This window comes from Ptiloglossa arizonensis, chromosome 5 (assembly GCF_051014685.1).
Source record: "Ptiloglossa arizonensis isolate GNS036 chromosome 5, iyPtiAriz1_principal, whole genome shotgun sequence".
Taxonomy (NCBI): Eukaryota; Metazoa; Arthropoda; class Insecta; order Hymenoptera; family Colletidae; genus Ptiloglossa; species Ptiloglossa arizonensis.
Window position 1 is genome coordinate 17786972 of NC_135052.1, and position 13584 is coordinate 17800555.

General features: G+C 37.0%; 1 protein-coding gene across 2 annotated transcripts in view; it reads right to left on the reverse strand.

The window, feature by feature from the left end:
* Window positions 1-13584, reverse strand: part of LOC143147667 (fibrillin-2) — a 52964-nt gene that overhangs the window by 14656 nt on the left and 24724 nt on the right. For both annotated transcript variants that reach the window (XM_076313121.1, XM_076313122.1), the window contains 16 exons: window positions 11743-11825; window positions 10789-10896; window positions 10422-10556; window positions 9925-10027; window positions 9669-9853; window positions 8592-8840; window positions 7849-8004; window positions 6723-7007; window positions 5477-5599; window positions 5138-5386; window positions 4473-4592; window positions 4090-4305; window positions 3398-3597; window positions 2643-2823; window positions 1794-2099; window positions 220-561 (listed from right to left, as the gene is read on the reverse strand). In XM_076313121.1, coding sequence (XP_076169236.1) covers window positions 220-561; window positions 1794-2099; window positions 2643-2823; window positions 3398-3597; window positions 4090-4305; window positions 4473-4592; window positions 5138-5386; window positions 5477-5599; window positions 6723-7007; window positions 7849-8004; window positions 8592-8840; window positions 9669-9853; window positions 9925-10027; window positions 10422-10556; window positions 10789-10896; window positions 11743-11825 — 3041 coding nt within the window. The remainder of the gene's footprint in view (window positions 1-219; window positions 562-1793; window positions 2100-2642; window positions 2824-3397; window positions 3598-4089; window positions 4306-4472; window positions 4593-5137; window positions 5387-5476; window positions 5600-6722; window positions 7008-7848; window positions 8005-8591; window positions 8841-9668; window positions 9854-9924; window positions 10028-10421; window positions 10557-10788; window positions 10897-11742; window positions 11826-13584) is intronic.

Consider the following 13584-nt stretch of genomic DNA (forward strand, 5'->3'; position numbering starts at 1 on the left):
CATATAAATAAATTATAAAACGTCTATCAACCTTGTAGAATCAATCATTAACAGACTCAAATTAGCTAACACACTTTGTTAATCAAAGTCGGCAAGATTCATCGCTCAAGATCATTGAAAGGCTATATCCTCGCATAAAAATCGGTTAAAACGACCTTGAGCGTCCAATTTAAATTTATTTGAAATACAATTCGATAAACAAAATTCTCGATCGCTCACCGTTGCATTTAATTCCGTGCTCGTCCAACGCGAAGCCTTGATTGCACTTGCAACTGTAACTACCGACCGTGTTCTTGCATCTTCCGTTGAGGCACATCCCGGGAAACTCGATGCACTCGTTGATGTCGTGTTTGTCGGTGAAACCGTCCCCCCTGGGGCACATCTCGTTGTGAGCATGACTGCCCGGTTTCGGACAGGATTCGCATCGTTCGCTGCCCCATGCACGACCAACCGAGCAACAACACAGACTCTTGGAAAATTGCCCTTCGATCGCATTCGCGCACTGGCCGTGACGATACTCCATGAAACAGGTCTCCTGTCTCGTGTCTATGCACGTGGAATCTAACGAAATACGTCGTTCAAAGATCGTGCTTCAATTTGGTGTAATAACGTGGCGAAATGTACTGTACGCGTGTGAAAAGATTGCATCTGGAGTTACAATGGACAGCTTCGAAATTGAAAATTGTATTCTGTACGAATTATACTTTCTTCGAGAGGAATAGTGAAGGTATACTTTCCAGTGTGTATAGTACGCGCGCGAAAAGATTGCATCTGGAGTTATAACGGATCGCTTCAAAATAAAAATTGAATTGTATACAAATTATACTTTCTTCAAGAGGAATAGCGAAGGAACACATTTCACTGTATACAGTACGCGCGCGAGAAGATTGCATCTGGAGTTACAATGGACAGCTTCGAAATTGAAAATTGTATTCTGTACAAATTATACTTTCTTCGAGAGGAATAGTGAAGGAATACTTTCCAATGTGTATAGTATGCGCGCGAGAAGATTGCATCTGGAATTATAACGTACTGTTTCGAAATAAAAATTGAATTGTATATAAATTATACTTATTTCAAGAAAAATAATTTGTGAAGGAAAACATTCCGTTGTGTACAGTACGCACGTGAGAAGATTGCATCTGGAATTATAACGTACTGTTTCGAAATAAAAATTGAATTCTATATAAATTATACTTTCTTCAAGAAGAATAGTAAAGGAATATAGTACATTCCCTTATCTACAGTACGCGCGCGAGAAAATTGCATCTGGAGTTATAACGTACTGTTTCGAAACAAAAATTGAATTCTATATAAATTATACTTGTTTCAAGAAAAATACTTTGTGAAGGAAGACATTCCCTTATGTACAGTACACGCGCGAGAAGATTGCATCTGGAGTTATAACGTATCGCTTCGAAATAAAAATTGAATTCCATACAAATTATACTTTCTTCAAGAAGAATAGTGAATAAACACATTCCATTGTATATTAACGTGTAAGTACTTTCATTGTAAGTTCCACATTTCATTTTTTTTTTTTTTGATTAATTCGATCTTTTAAATATTTCAGGCTACTACAAAATACTCGAAAGTAATCTAGAGTATCTAAAGGAACGAGATTGAGAACTCACGGAGAAAGTATTCGATAAGAGAACACTTACAATTGCGTTTGAACGTTTACGGTAAGCTACGGTGTTTAAAATCGTGAAAGTAGAAGTTGTCAATTGGAAAACACACTCTTGGTGTTACGTAGACAAGTCATAGTAAACAGATAGGATTTTAGGACTCACGTGTCGCGTCCAAAGTCAACCCAGGAGGACACTCGCAACGATAAGAGCCATCGGTGTTGACACAGGTACCTCCACCTTTGCATATGCCGGTGTTCAACTCGCACTCGTTCACGTCCACGCAATCCTTTCCACCGAATTTCGCGTACCCCTTCGAACACTCGCAGAGATTGTGATCGCAAATTTCACAGGGACTTCCCCAAGCAACCCCCACGGAACAACAGCACTCAGATTTCAACGCCAGTCTCGGTAAATTGTACTCGCAACGACCGTCTATCATCTTGGTCCAACAGGATCCTTTTCTGTTGTCTGAAAAATATATCAATTCACATAAACGCGACACTCTACTCGGATGAAATGATATCGTAGATATTCAACCTGTAACCTAACCCTTTCACCACCAGCCAACATGGTGGTTTTTTAAAAGTAACATTTTCAGTGAGAATTCGAGCGATAATTTTGTTAAATCTATTTCGAGTTCGAATTAACTTTTCTCGATTTTACTTTTCCTTATACCTTGTTCTTTCTCTAATGAATCTTGGAAATTGAAATAATTGCATAAATGGTAAATTACCATGGAAGACTGTAACTGCAGAAACGTAAGAATTTTTTATTTCAGAAGAGAAATACCTATTTATACAAAGGGAGAGGAAACGTTTATTTTTCAAAATGTAACAAAATTATATTTTGAATTATTTTTAAAGGAGACATCGTGAGTACCATTTCTTCTAAATTTTGAATAAAAATGTCAAGGACGTTTTAAAGTTACCAAATTGTTCTTTCAAGATTCTTTTACTCCGAGGTTCTAAGGACGCTTCGAATCGTTATTAACGTTTCATTAATTGTTCGTACCCATGCAAATATGGCCAGTGTGATCGAGGACGTATCCAGAGGTGCACTCGCATTCGTAGGAGGCCTCAGTGTTTATGCAGATTCCGTTCAAGCAGACATCGGGACCAAGTTCATCGCACTCGTTGATGTCCTCGCACATGTGGTCCTCTGTGTTGAACCTCGTGCCGCTTGGACAAATGCACTGTGACACAAAAATTCTTAACCAACACGTGTAAGTTTATGGAAAGTGTATCATTACCGATCATTTATTCCATTTCTCGAAAATGATCAGTCGACACCTAACGTTAGGGTAGACTTCTCACAAAAGTACTTCACTCCATGAAATGTGCAAATATTTAACCAATGAATTTATATTTTAATCTAATAAAATTCTCCTAGTTGAAACAACTTTAGATGCAACGTATGAAATATACAAATATTTATCTAACAAATTTTTCTCGAAAGCTCTACTGAGATTCTCTTAGTTGAAACAACTTCAGCTACAGTATATGAAATTTCCAAATATTTATCTAACAAATTTTTCTCGAAAGCTCTACTGAGATTCTCTTAATTGAAACAACTTTAGGTTTTGACTACGATTCACAGTGATAATAGACGAAGAAAACGATAAAAAGAATTACAAAATGGAAGAACTGGTACGTTTATTATTTGCATCCATTAAAGTGATGGAGCACGCCTACAATCCCAGTTCAACAAATGGGTAGACTTATTTTCCTCGAAGTTCGATACGAACATTTTTTAAAGTATTTACTTGCCTGGAAGCTACCGGGTGTGTTTCGACATTGTCCACCACTGCACAGAGACTCCTCCAGTTCGCATTCGTTTATATCACTGCAAATCTTGCCAGTGGCGTCCACTTCGTAGCCACTATCGCAAATGCAACGATAGGTTCCCATAAGGTTCTCGCAGCCACCATTCACGCAAATGTTGGGATTCTGCGCGCACTCGTTGATGTCTATTTTATCGTTGAACCAAAAATTGAATTATTCCTATAATTTTTCTACGAAACGAATCAAATTTTAGTCATTTTCGCAACCTTGGAAAATATTAGATTGTTTGGAAAGTCATTTCTTTTTTTTTTGGTAGAAATGGAACACAATTTTTTTACAGTGTATAAACATTTTATCAAATTATATATTCTCCATTTTGGAAAACGAAATTACTATCCGAACCTAATATATCAAGATATGAAACTTGCGAAGAAAATAATTAGACAAAGTGGTTCAGAAGTAATATAATAGTATAATAATAGATTATTATACTAGTACAATTCTACGAGAAAATTAATTGTCCTCTCGATACTTTAGCAATGAACGTTGCACGGTAGGCCTAATATTGTCATCACAATTTTGCACTGCTTGCAGAAAAATACCCCATATTAGTCTCTATCGACGAATGTTTCGAAAAACTTGAAAAACAATTGAAAAAGGTTTCCTCTATCGGTTACCATCTCCATTGTAGGTCATTCCAGCGCCATGTGGACACAATGCCTCGAATTCGTTCGTTCCTGGAAGTGGACAAGCTTGACAGGTACTTCCCCAGCCCATAGGTTGTCCCAGAATTACGGTGCAACAACAACAACTTGATTTTGTCACTGCTGTCGACGTAGGATTCGAACACTGACCGTCTCTGTACTGCGAGTAGCACAAATCTCTCCTCGTATCTGACAATAATTAAATTTCAATTATTTAATCGCTCTTTTCGATGTTTCGAACGTTCTACATCCCTCTTGGCAACAACCACAGAGCTGAATATTTCAATATCAATGAATCGAGCTTTCTGGATACAAGTATCACTTCAAATCTGCGAGAAAAGAAACTTTGGACCAACCTAAGCAAGACCTTCCATCTTGTCCTAAATTGAATCCTGGATGACACTCACATCGGAAGCTACCAGGCGTGTTGGTGCAACGGCCATTTTGACAGGGTCCACTCAGGCACTCGTCGATATCTAATAATAAATGGTAAAGTGTTATTTTCGACGTGAGAAATTTAACGAGTAACAGTATCGATAGATATCGTCTAGATGTTGATTCTCAATCGTTAGGTTAGAATCGAAACGATTATATTGTTCGTAACCATTCGATTTATCTTCTTTCCCAATATTTGCGCTAAATTTTTAATATCGACGAAAACTCGAGCACATTCTACCGAATAAGGTCATACTTGATATTTTTACAGAGCTATCCTACCGGTTTACACGAGTATCTTTAATGTAATTGAAACTGTTCGAGAGCTCAAAAATGAAACCGATTAAGATCTATTCTTAGATTTATTACTATCGATGAATTACTTAATTGTGTTACTATTCATCGATCCGTGGAATCGAGTATCACCCTTACGGTTGATCTAAAAATTTCCAAAGTTCGTCCAGTGTTCGCGCATACATTTTTACTAACACGAGAATCAAAAGTGCGTTAAGAGAGGTGTAAATTAAAATGTATTCTTATCGAGAGGTTCGACTCTTATACAAGAGACTGTGAACCAAACACGCACCGATACAGTGACTTTGGTCAGGTCCAATCCGGAAGCCAGAATCGCAGACGCACTTGAACGAGCCCTCCATGTTCACGCACTTTCCATTCTCGCACATCCCGCTCGTGGAACATTCGTCCATGTCCACGCAGAAGGTGTTGTCCCGAGAGGCGGTGAATCCAGGTTGACATATACAGTGATAGGATCCAGGTGTGTTTTCGCATCTGCCGTTGAGACATATTCGTGGATTGTCGGCGCATTCGTTGATGTCTAAGGGCAAGAAACGTGTTCGATTATTGTTCAAAGACGGTACGAGCGTATCTTAGAATTGGAAATATTGAGGGGAAGGTAGAGGTTCACCGATGCAGGTATTCTTCGTAGGGGACAACGCGTAGCCGTCGTTGCACTTGCACTTGAACGATCCATTCATGTTGATGCAGTGGCCGTTGTTGCACATTCCTGTGTCTTGGCACTCGTCGTGGTCTACGAAGGAATAACAGTAATAGTAATAATAATAATAATAGTAGTAGTAGTAATAGTAGTAGTAGTAGAAGTAGTAGTAGTAGTAATAGTAGTATTAGTAATAGTAGTAGTAGTAGAAGTAGTAGTAGTAGTAATAGTAGTAGTAGTAGAAGTAGTAGTAGTAGTAATAGTAGTGGTAGTAGAACTAGTAGTAGTAGTAATAGTAGTAGTAGTAGAAGTAGTAGTAGTAGTAATAGTAATAGTAATAGTAATAATAATAGTAATAGTAATAGTAATAGTAATACTAGTGGTAATAATAATAATAATAGTAGTAGTAGTAGTAGTAGTAGTAGTAATAGTATTAGTAGTAGTAATATTAATAATAGTAGTAGTAGTAATAATAATAATAGTAGTAGTAGTAGTAGTAATAGTAATAGTATTAGTAGTGGTAATATTAATAAGAATAGTAGTAGTAATAATAATAATAGTAGTAGTAATAATAATAATAGTAGTAGTAATAGTAATAGTATTAGTAGTACTAATAATAATAATAATAATAATATATTTGAAAAACAGATAAATTTTGATAAAATATAGATTAATTTGTATCTGCTGAATGGACAGTTTCGAGAGATCTGAATTTTACAAAAATTGAAAAACAGACCTAACCCTTCTATAACAAGGTACTTTGAGAACACGGTACAAAGTTTGTAATAACTTTTTCATAACACAGTACTCTATCTCACTTGCAAACGTAGGATATAGATACTCTAATAATAGATACTATTCATCATTCGAATAATGAAGGATTCGAAGCTACGAATGTTCCACGATAATTACTAAAATACTTTCAATATCGAATTTGGAAATTTTATAAGAAAGAAGAACAACTGTCACCGCGATAAAAATATATCGGGATAGAAATTCTTCAGCTAGCCTCGCGACGAACGACTGAACATATTGTACATAAATTTTACTTCGTAACGAAATTTACTTCGTAATTTCACTTCGTTCCTCGTGACAAGTGTCGTAAAGGTGCGACACATTTCTATATTTTACCCCTAATTTCGCGTGACACGATACGTGACTCGTAACCGACGCCCCGATAAATTTTGTTGTACTCGAAACTCATCGATGAAATTACCAGTGCAGTATCTGCCTTCACCCGACACGACGAACCCCGGTGGACAATGACAAGTGAAACTGCCCTCGTAATTTCGACACGAGCCACCCTGACAGTAGTCCAACAGACACTCGTCGATGTCCTCGCATCTGCCGGCCTTCTTGGTGAATCCTGGATAACACTCGCACTCGTATCCGTCCTTCGTGTCGATGCACTTCCCGTTTCCGCAAATGTCCGGACGCAGCATGCACTCGTTTATCGCGGTGATCTGCTGCAGTTGTTGCAAACACAGCCTGTTGTAATCGTCTATAATTGAGTAATAACACGGATCCTGTTACTCACAGTTCCTGTCACCATTGTCCGCTTCTTATCATTTAGGACACTCGGTTTTAGTAAAAATGTAAACGAACGTTTTCATGTTATTGTAACGTTCGTTCACGAATAATGCGAAACGAACCGTGAACACGCGACTCGGGTATTTATTCGATAAACAGCACGAATATCGAGTCTTTGACGATGGTAATACAGGGGACGAAGAAGTTCCAAGAAATTTTACTTTCGATCGGTGGATATTAATATACTCGTTTTATTTTCTATGAAGAGTACTTGTTCATCGCGTAAGTATTGTTACGATAATGTAAATTTTCGTTACGTCATTTTTGAAAAAAAGCCTTGCAATTCCATTTAACAGCTAAAATTCTTTAGTTAAAATTCTTTAGCTTAAATAAATAAATAGCTAAAATTCTTTAGCTTAAATAAATAAATAGCTAAAATTCTTTAGCTTAAATATATAAATAGCTAAAATTCTTTAGCTTAAATAAATAAATAGCTAAAATTCTTTAGCTTAAATAAATAAATAGCTAAAATTCTTTAGCTTAAATAAATAAATAGCTAAAATTCTTTAGCTTAAATAAATAAATAGCTAAAATTCTTTAGCTGTTGAGTTTAGATTTAAGATGATCAAATTTTTGATTATTTAATTTTTTCAAAATTGGACCCGTGCCATTTTCAAGCAATCTGTCTCAGATCGGAGAGTTAAATTGATCGGTGAAAGCAACGCTGATATTGACTCAGAATTATTTTTCTCAGAATTGAATTTCCCGCGCGATTGATACTTTTTCACAAGTGTTTCCGTTGTTTTACGTACCACTTCCGGAATTGGGACAGATGAAGCACTCGTCGCCCCAGCCTCGTCCCATGTTCTTCCCGCAACAGCAATCCTTCTTGCTCAATCTCATCGCCAATCGATTTTTACATTCACCGTTTCTGTTCACCGACGTGTAACACAACCCTTGTCTTCCATCTATAATTTTATAAAAAAAATTTCTCAATAATACCCGCGCGATGGATTAATTGTGCGTCAATCATCGTATTAACTCACAAGCGAATGAGTTGTTTTATTTTTTAATTATAAATAAATACTATCCTTTTCTTTTCATTCTCCTATAAATTGTGTATTCAAAAATAATAATGTTTTTCAATGTTTGACTCTACTTGGCTCTCTCGTGTCTGCTCAAGGGTTAAAAAGAAAAATTGATTAATTCTTATTTTATTTGATCCATCTTTTACCAATTTCCTATTTAGGAAATATTAAAATAAAAAGAATCTTGTAAATTCTGAATATTCATTCTGAACAAAAATATTGGGTTGTTCGGAAAGTCATTTCGTTTTTTTGGTGAAAATGAAACAATTTTTTTCAAGTGTATAAACATTTTATTAAATTACATATTCTCCATTTTGGAAAACGAAATGACTTTCCGAACAATCTAATAATTTTCTACTTTAACGAGGTAGTACTGTATCGTTTTTAATTTATAGCGTGTCTCGAGTGTAAATTTTTCATCGATCCTCAGTCATCGATTAAAAATTAAATAATTGCAATATTCTTACCGATACAGAATCTTCGATCCTGGCTCTGAATGAATCCTGGATTGCACAAACAGTAGTAACCACCATTTGTGTTTATGCATCGTCCATCGACACAGATACCTTCTTCTTGGCACTCGTCTCTGTCTTTGCACGCATTCGTCTCGAGATCCCTGGCCTGTCCCTCGGGACATTCGCAGGTGAACGAGCCAGGTGAGTTTACACACTTTCCACCCTCGCACAGTCCTGGTATCGCCTCGCACTCGTTGATATCTAAACAGTTCGTTCGAGTATTCGAATCATCCGAAATTCGTTCAAACAGGTTCACTTGTTTCCAATAATCGAGATACTTGAAGTACTACTCGACTCGATTGAACATCAACGAATTTTACTCAAAATATTTCTAGTGCTCGAACAGCTCCAGTACTTAGGAATTACAGCATCCCCTCGATAACTGATCCAATTTTTCCCTCGATAAGTGAACCGAGATCATCGTACGAATTTTATCCAGTTATGAGAATTTAAATTTTAATATTGTTCGTTGCATCTTCGTGAAAGTATCACTGATAGATTAAAATATATTTGATAAAATAAATTAAAAATATATTTTTATTATAATCGGAAGTTTATCAAAAGCGACTCGAATATAAATTTTTCCAATATATGATTCCAAACAGAAAAATCAACATAGTCGAGAACAGATTCTTCTGACAAACGAAATGTTACGATAAAACATTCAAAAAATCCTCATAAAAAGAACCGTCTTCGATCAATAGTTTATTAAAAAAGAATTTAATTTCTATTTAGATATCTACAATCCAAAACAAAAGCATTGTTCAATATCTTTTGCCCAACGTGTAAATTTAATAGTCTCAATCGAAAAATTTCCACGTCACGTGCAGATAACAATTATATATATTCTTTGACAATAATAACTACACTTGAAAGATGAATAACGACAAATAAAAGAAAGATTCCAATATAGACAGCGCGATGATAAACCTGCTACAATTCGTGCAATCTATTTTGTGCATAATTTTAAACGAATTGGTGAAAGCGGTGACCTTGAGCGACCAATATATTTTTCCGTGACTCGCTTACCGACACATTGGCCCTGGTTGGTCTTCAAGTGTCCCAACTCGCAGTCCAGTCTTGCGGGACATCTCTCACAGGGGTGTCCCCAACCTTTGCCCACGGTGGCGCAGCACAATTGTCTCGTGCAGACAACACCTTGGAGATTCGCCAAACACTGTCCATTTTTCACTTTGGTGTAACACGGACCGGTTCTGTGGAAATAATCGGTGTAGAAGCAGTCCTAACTGAAATATTCCGACGAAACGTATGTGAATTAGTTCACCTGTAATCCGATTCGCAATGTCTGCCTGTGTATCCGTAGATGCACGCGCAGCGATCTGGTCCGACGCATCTTCCTTGATTCAAGCAAGGTTCTCGACAGATTGCTGTTTCGTTAATTGACAGAAGAATAATTAGAGAAAAATTAGAATAATTCGAGAAAGTGCGTAGAGAGAAATCGAAACTTTGGTCTCGGCGATATTGAAGCGACTGGTGTGAAACGTTCTCAGTATCGTTGCTTCGGGATTGTTAACGAAATGTTATAATATTGTCACTTTGATACATATTCGATATTATTAACGCAGTATTATTACTTTTAGAATATTGTTCGTGCGTGGATAATTTATGGAAATACTTTTCTTGGTCAAGATGGAATTTAATACGTTGTAGGATTTGCTTGCAAACTGTACTCGTTAGTTTGTAATTTTATATCACGAGATCAATCGACAATTTAACGAAGATTTCTTAACCTAAAGAAATTTCGGATATTTGTTAACTCACGTTCGTTACAGAATTCTCCCTGATATCCATTACGACATTGGCATCTACCATCCACGCAGTTGCCATGTTTGCAAGGTACTCTACATCTGCCAGACTCTACCCTATCCAGTGCATTGCCATTTTCGTGTGTAGAAGCTATCGAAAGGAACAATATTTGATATACGTATTGAGGTTATTTTAGATAGAAGACTATTTCGATACTTTTCTTATCTATCGTACGCTCGTATCTATTTATCGCTTTACTATTTAGCACTGTACGTTATCTATCGTTAAAATGCAATATCGGCTCGAATGTCCTAACGAGCCACGATCGTTGAACCATAGGATCAATAAGATGTAGAAAAATGAACGAAGAACGTTCGATCACCTTTGGTTTGACTGCTGCTGCAAGAAGAGGCCACGGTGCCACCCTCGCACAAACAAATATTCGGCCTGATGCATCTGCCCAATGGACCGCATCGTCTTGAGCACACGGCTGAAATAAAAATTCACTTGTCTGCTTCGCGGAGAACGTCGTAATTTTTCATCGATTGAAAATCTATCGTTCGAGTTAACTTAGCTCGCGCGAATAAACATTCCAGTCTTCTGTGAGTGGGAATAAAAATGATCGAAAATAAGCTCAACATCGATACAAATTCTATAGATACTATTCACAATAAAATCAAAATCAATGCTCTACAATTAATCGATACTATTAAAAATAAAAGCAAAATCGAAATTACGTACAATTACTAATTATTATTCGAAACAAAATGATCAATTTTGCTCTCAAGATCATCAAAATTGCTACATCCTCTTTTCCATTCGTATCTTCGAAACAAACGAGCAAAGCACTCGTAGAAATATTAAAAAAAAAAAAAAAAGAAATTCTCTCCCGATCGTAAATTACGAAGTGAAATTTTTTCCACTGTCACCAACCCGTGACAGATATTTTTCGTGGTACTTTGCGAGGTATCGGTACCGCGAAGTCGGTTCTGCGGTCGGTGCGCAACCGAATCGCGAGCAACGAAGACAATGCAATCAACAGGAAGCACGTAACAGTCCATTAAAGCAATTTCGTTCGCGGAGGCGATCGGTCGTGTCGCACGAACGCCCGTTTGTTCGTTGCTCAATTGCACGATTATTATCATCGTGTAAAAGCGCGTTCGATCGGGATGGTACTCACCGGCCGAGCGATCAGCGCTAAAATTGAATGCACTCGCTCGAGTGCACGGACAGACGGGCGCTTATGAGATCACGTCCAATTACAGGAGGGTAGGTAGTAGACTCACGGGGAATTATAATTGAGGTTTGATACGAGATGGGCGCAGCTCGTACTTACGAATTACGCAGTACCCGGTCTCTGGCTTCTTCGTCCAGCCGGGGCAACAGTAATTCTTGTACCTTGACCTGCACACGTTCGGCCTGGAAAATTACGCGAAACACATTGTAGTCTTGTTATTAAAAATCGCGCGGGGAAGACAGAGGGCACAGAATAAACTGTTTTATGGTGTTATAATTTTATTAGTTGTAAGATCTTTACAGCTCGACTAATTAAACATTTGTAGAGTAGATGTCATGAGTACTAAATATATTGAAATTTGACTTTGTCAATCGGTGATTTGCAGATACATTGTAGTCTTGTTATTAAAAATGGCGTGAGTAAGACAGAGGTATAGAATAAGCTGTTTTACGGTGTTATAATTTTATTATTTGTAAGACTTATTTGTGAGATATTTACAGATTCACTAATTAGACATTTGTAGAGTAGATGTCACAATTACTAAATATTGTTGAAATTTGACTTTGATTTGTAGACACATTGTAGTCTTGTTATTAAAAATGGCGCGGGGAAGACAGAGGGCACAGAATAAACTGCTTTATGGTGTTATAATTTTATTATTTGTATGACTTATTTGTGAGATCTTTACAGATCCACTAATTAGACATTTGTAGAGTAGATGTCACAATTACTAAATATTGTTGAAATTTGACTTTAATTTGTAGACACATTGTAGTCTTGTTATTAAAAATGGCGAGGGGTAAGACAGAAGCACAGAATAAGCTCTTTTACGGTGTTATAATTTTATTATTTGTAAGACTTATTTAAAAGATCTTTACAGCTCGACTAATTAGATATTTGTAGAGTAGATGTCACGAGTACTAAATATGTTGAAATTTGATTTTAATTTGCAGACACATTGTAGGCTTGTTATTAAAAATGGCGCGAGTAAAACAGAGACATAGAATAATCATTTTTATCGGCACGATATTTTTGAAACACACTTCTCGAACAATTTCAAACCTCGAAATATCGATAAAATGGCGATACAATCGTCAATAGTTTGTTCTCTGAAATGTGTACGCGATTTTCAGTAGCCAATAGGAAGAAGCTTCAGCTACGTCTTTTTCTTCATTCTTGTTAACCAACTGACTAATGATCGTGGTTCTTCTCCCAGGTGCCTAACAACCAGACGTATCATCAACGTTAATAGCAAACGCAGTTCTTTCAGCCGGATGAAATACAGGTGTGCATTCAAGGTCACATTCCAGAGGGAGGAATTGCTACTCTTACGCCATAGCAATTTATCTCTCTGAACAAACGGTATAACGGTGAGGATAGCCTCTCGGTGACCTTGAGCGGCCAATTAATTTTGCTCCGATTGTAAACGGTGCTCGATGCAACTGTACTTCTCAAAATCGTACCAGAAATATTTTCCAAATGAAAAACTTCACTCGAATCGAAATTTTCTGATCAGTTTCGTCCATGAACATTCATTCGTGCAACCCGGTTTCAAAAATCGTCCAACTTCGTTGTTCTATATTTTTTTAATAAATTCGAAACCAATTCGATTCAATTCCATGACAATTGTTAACCTCAGCTGCAGAAAACAATTTGGAAAGTGACGTCGACGTTTCATCGATTCTACAAGCTACGGTGGTGTTAATCTCGGTGACCTTGAGGGACCAATTACTTTCTACGTAACTGTAGCCTCATCTGGATACCGAGAACTCACCTATGCTGCAATACGTCTTGTATATGCAATTCATTTAGGTTACGCGTGCTCGTGTCACGGATCGTTGATCACCAGTAACAGCTTTTAATTGCTCGACTAATGATTTGAAAAGTAGAAGAATGACGTTCCGGGGAACGTTCAAACGATAGATACGTGTCGTTGTTGGT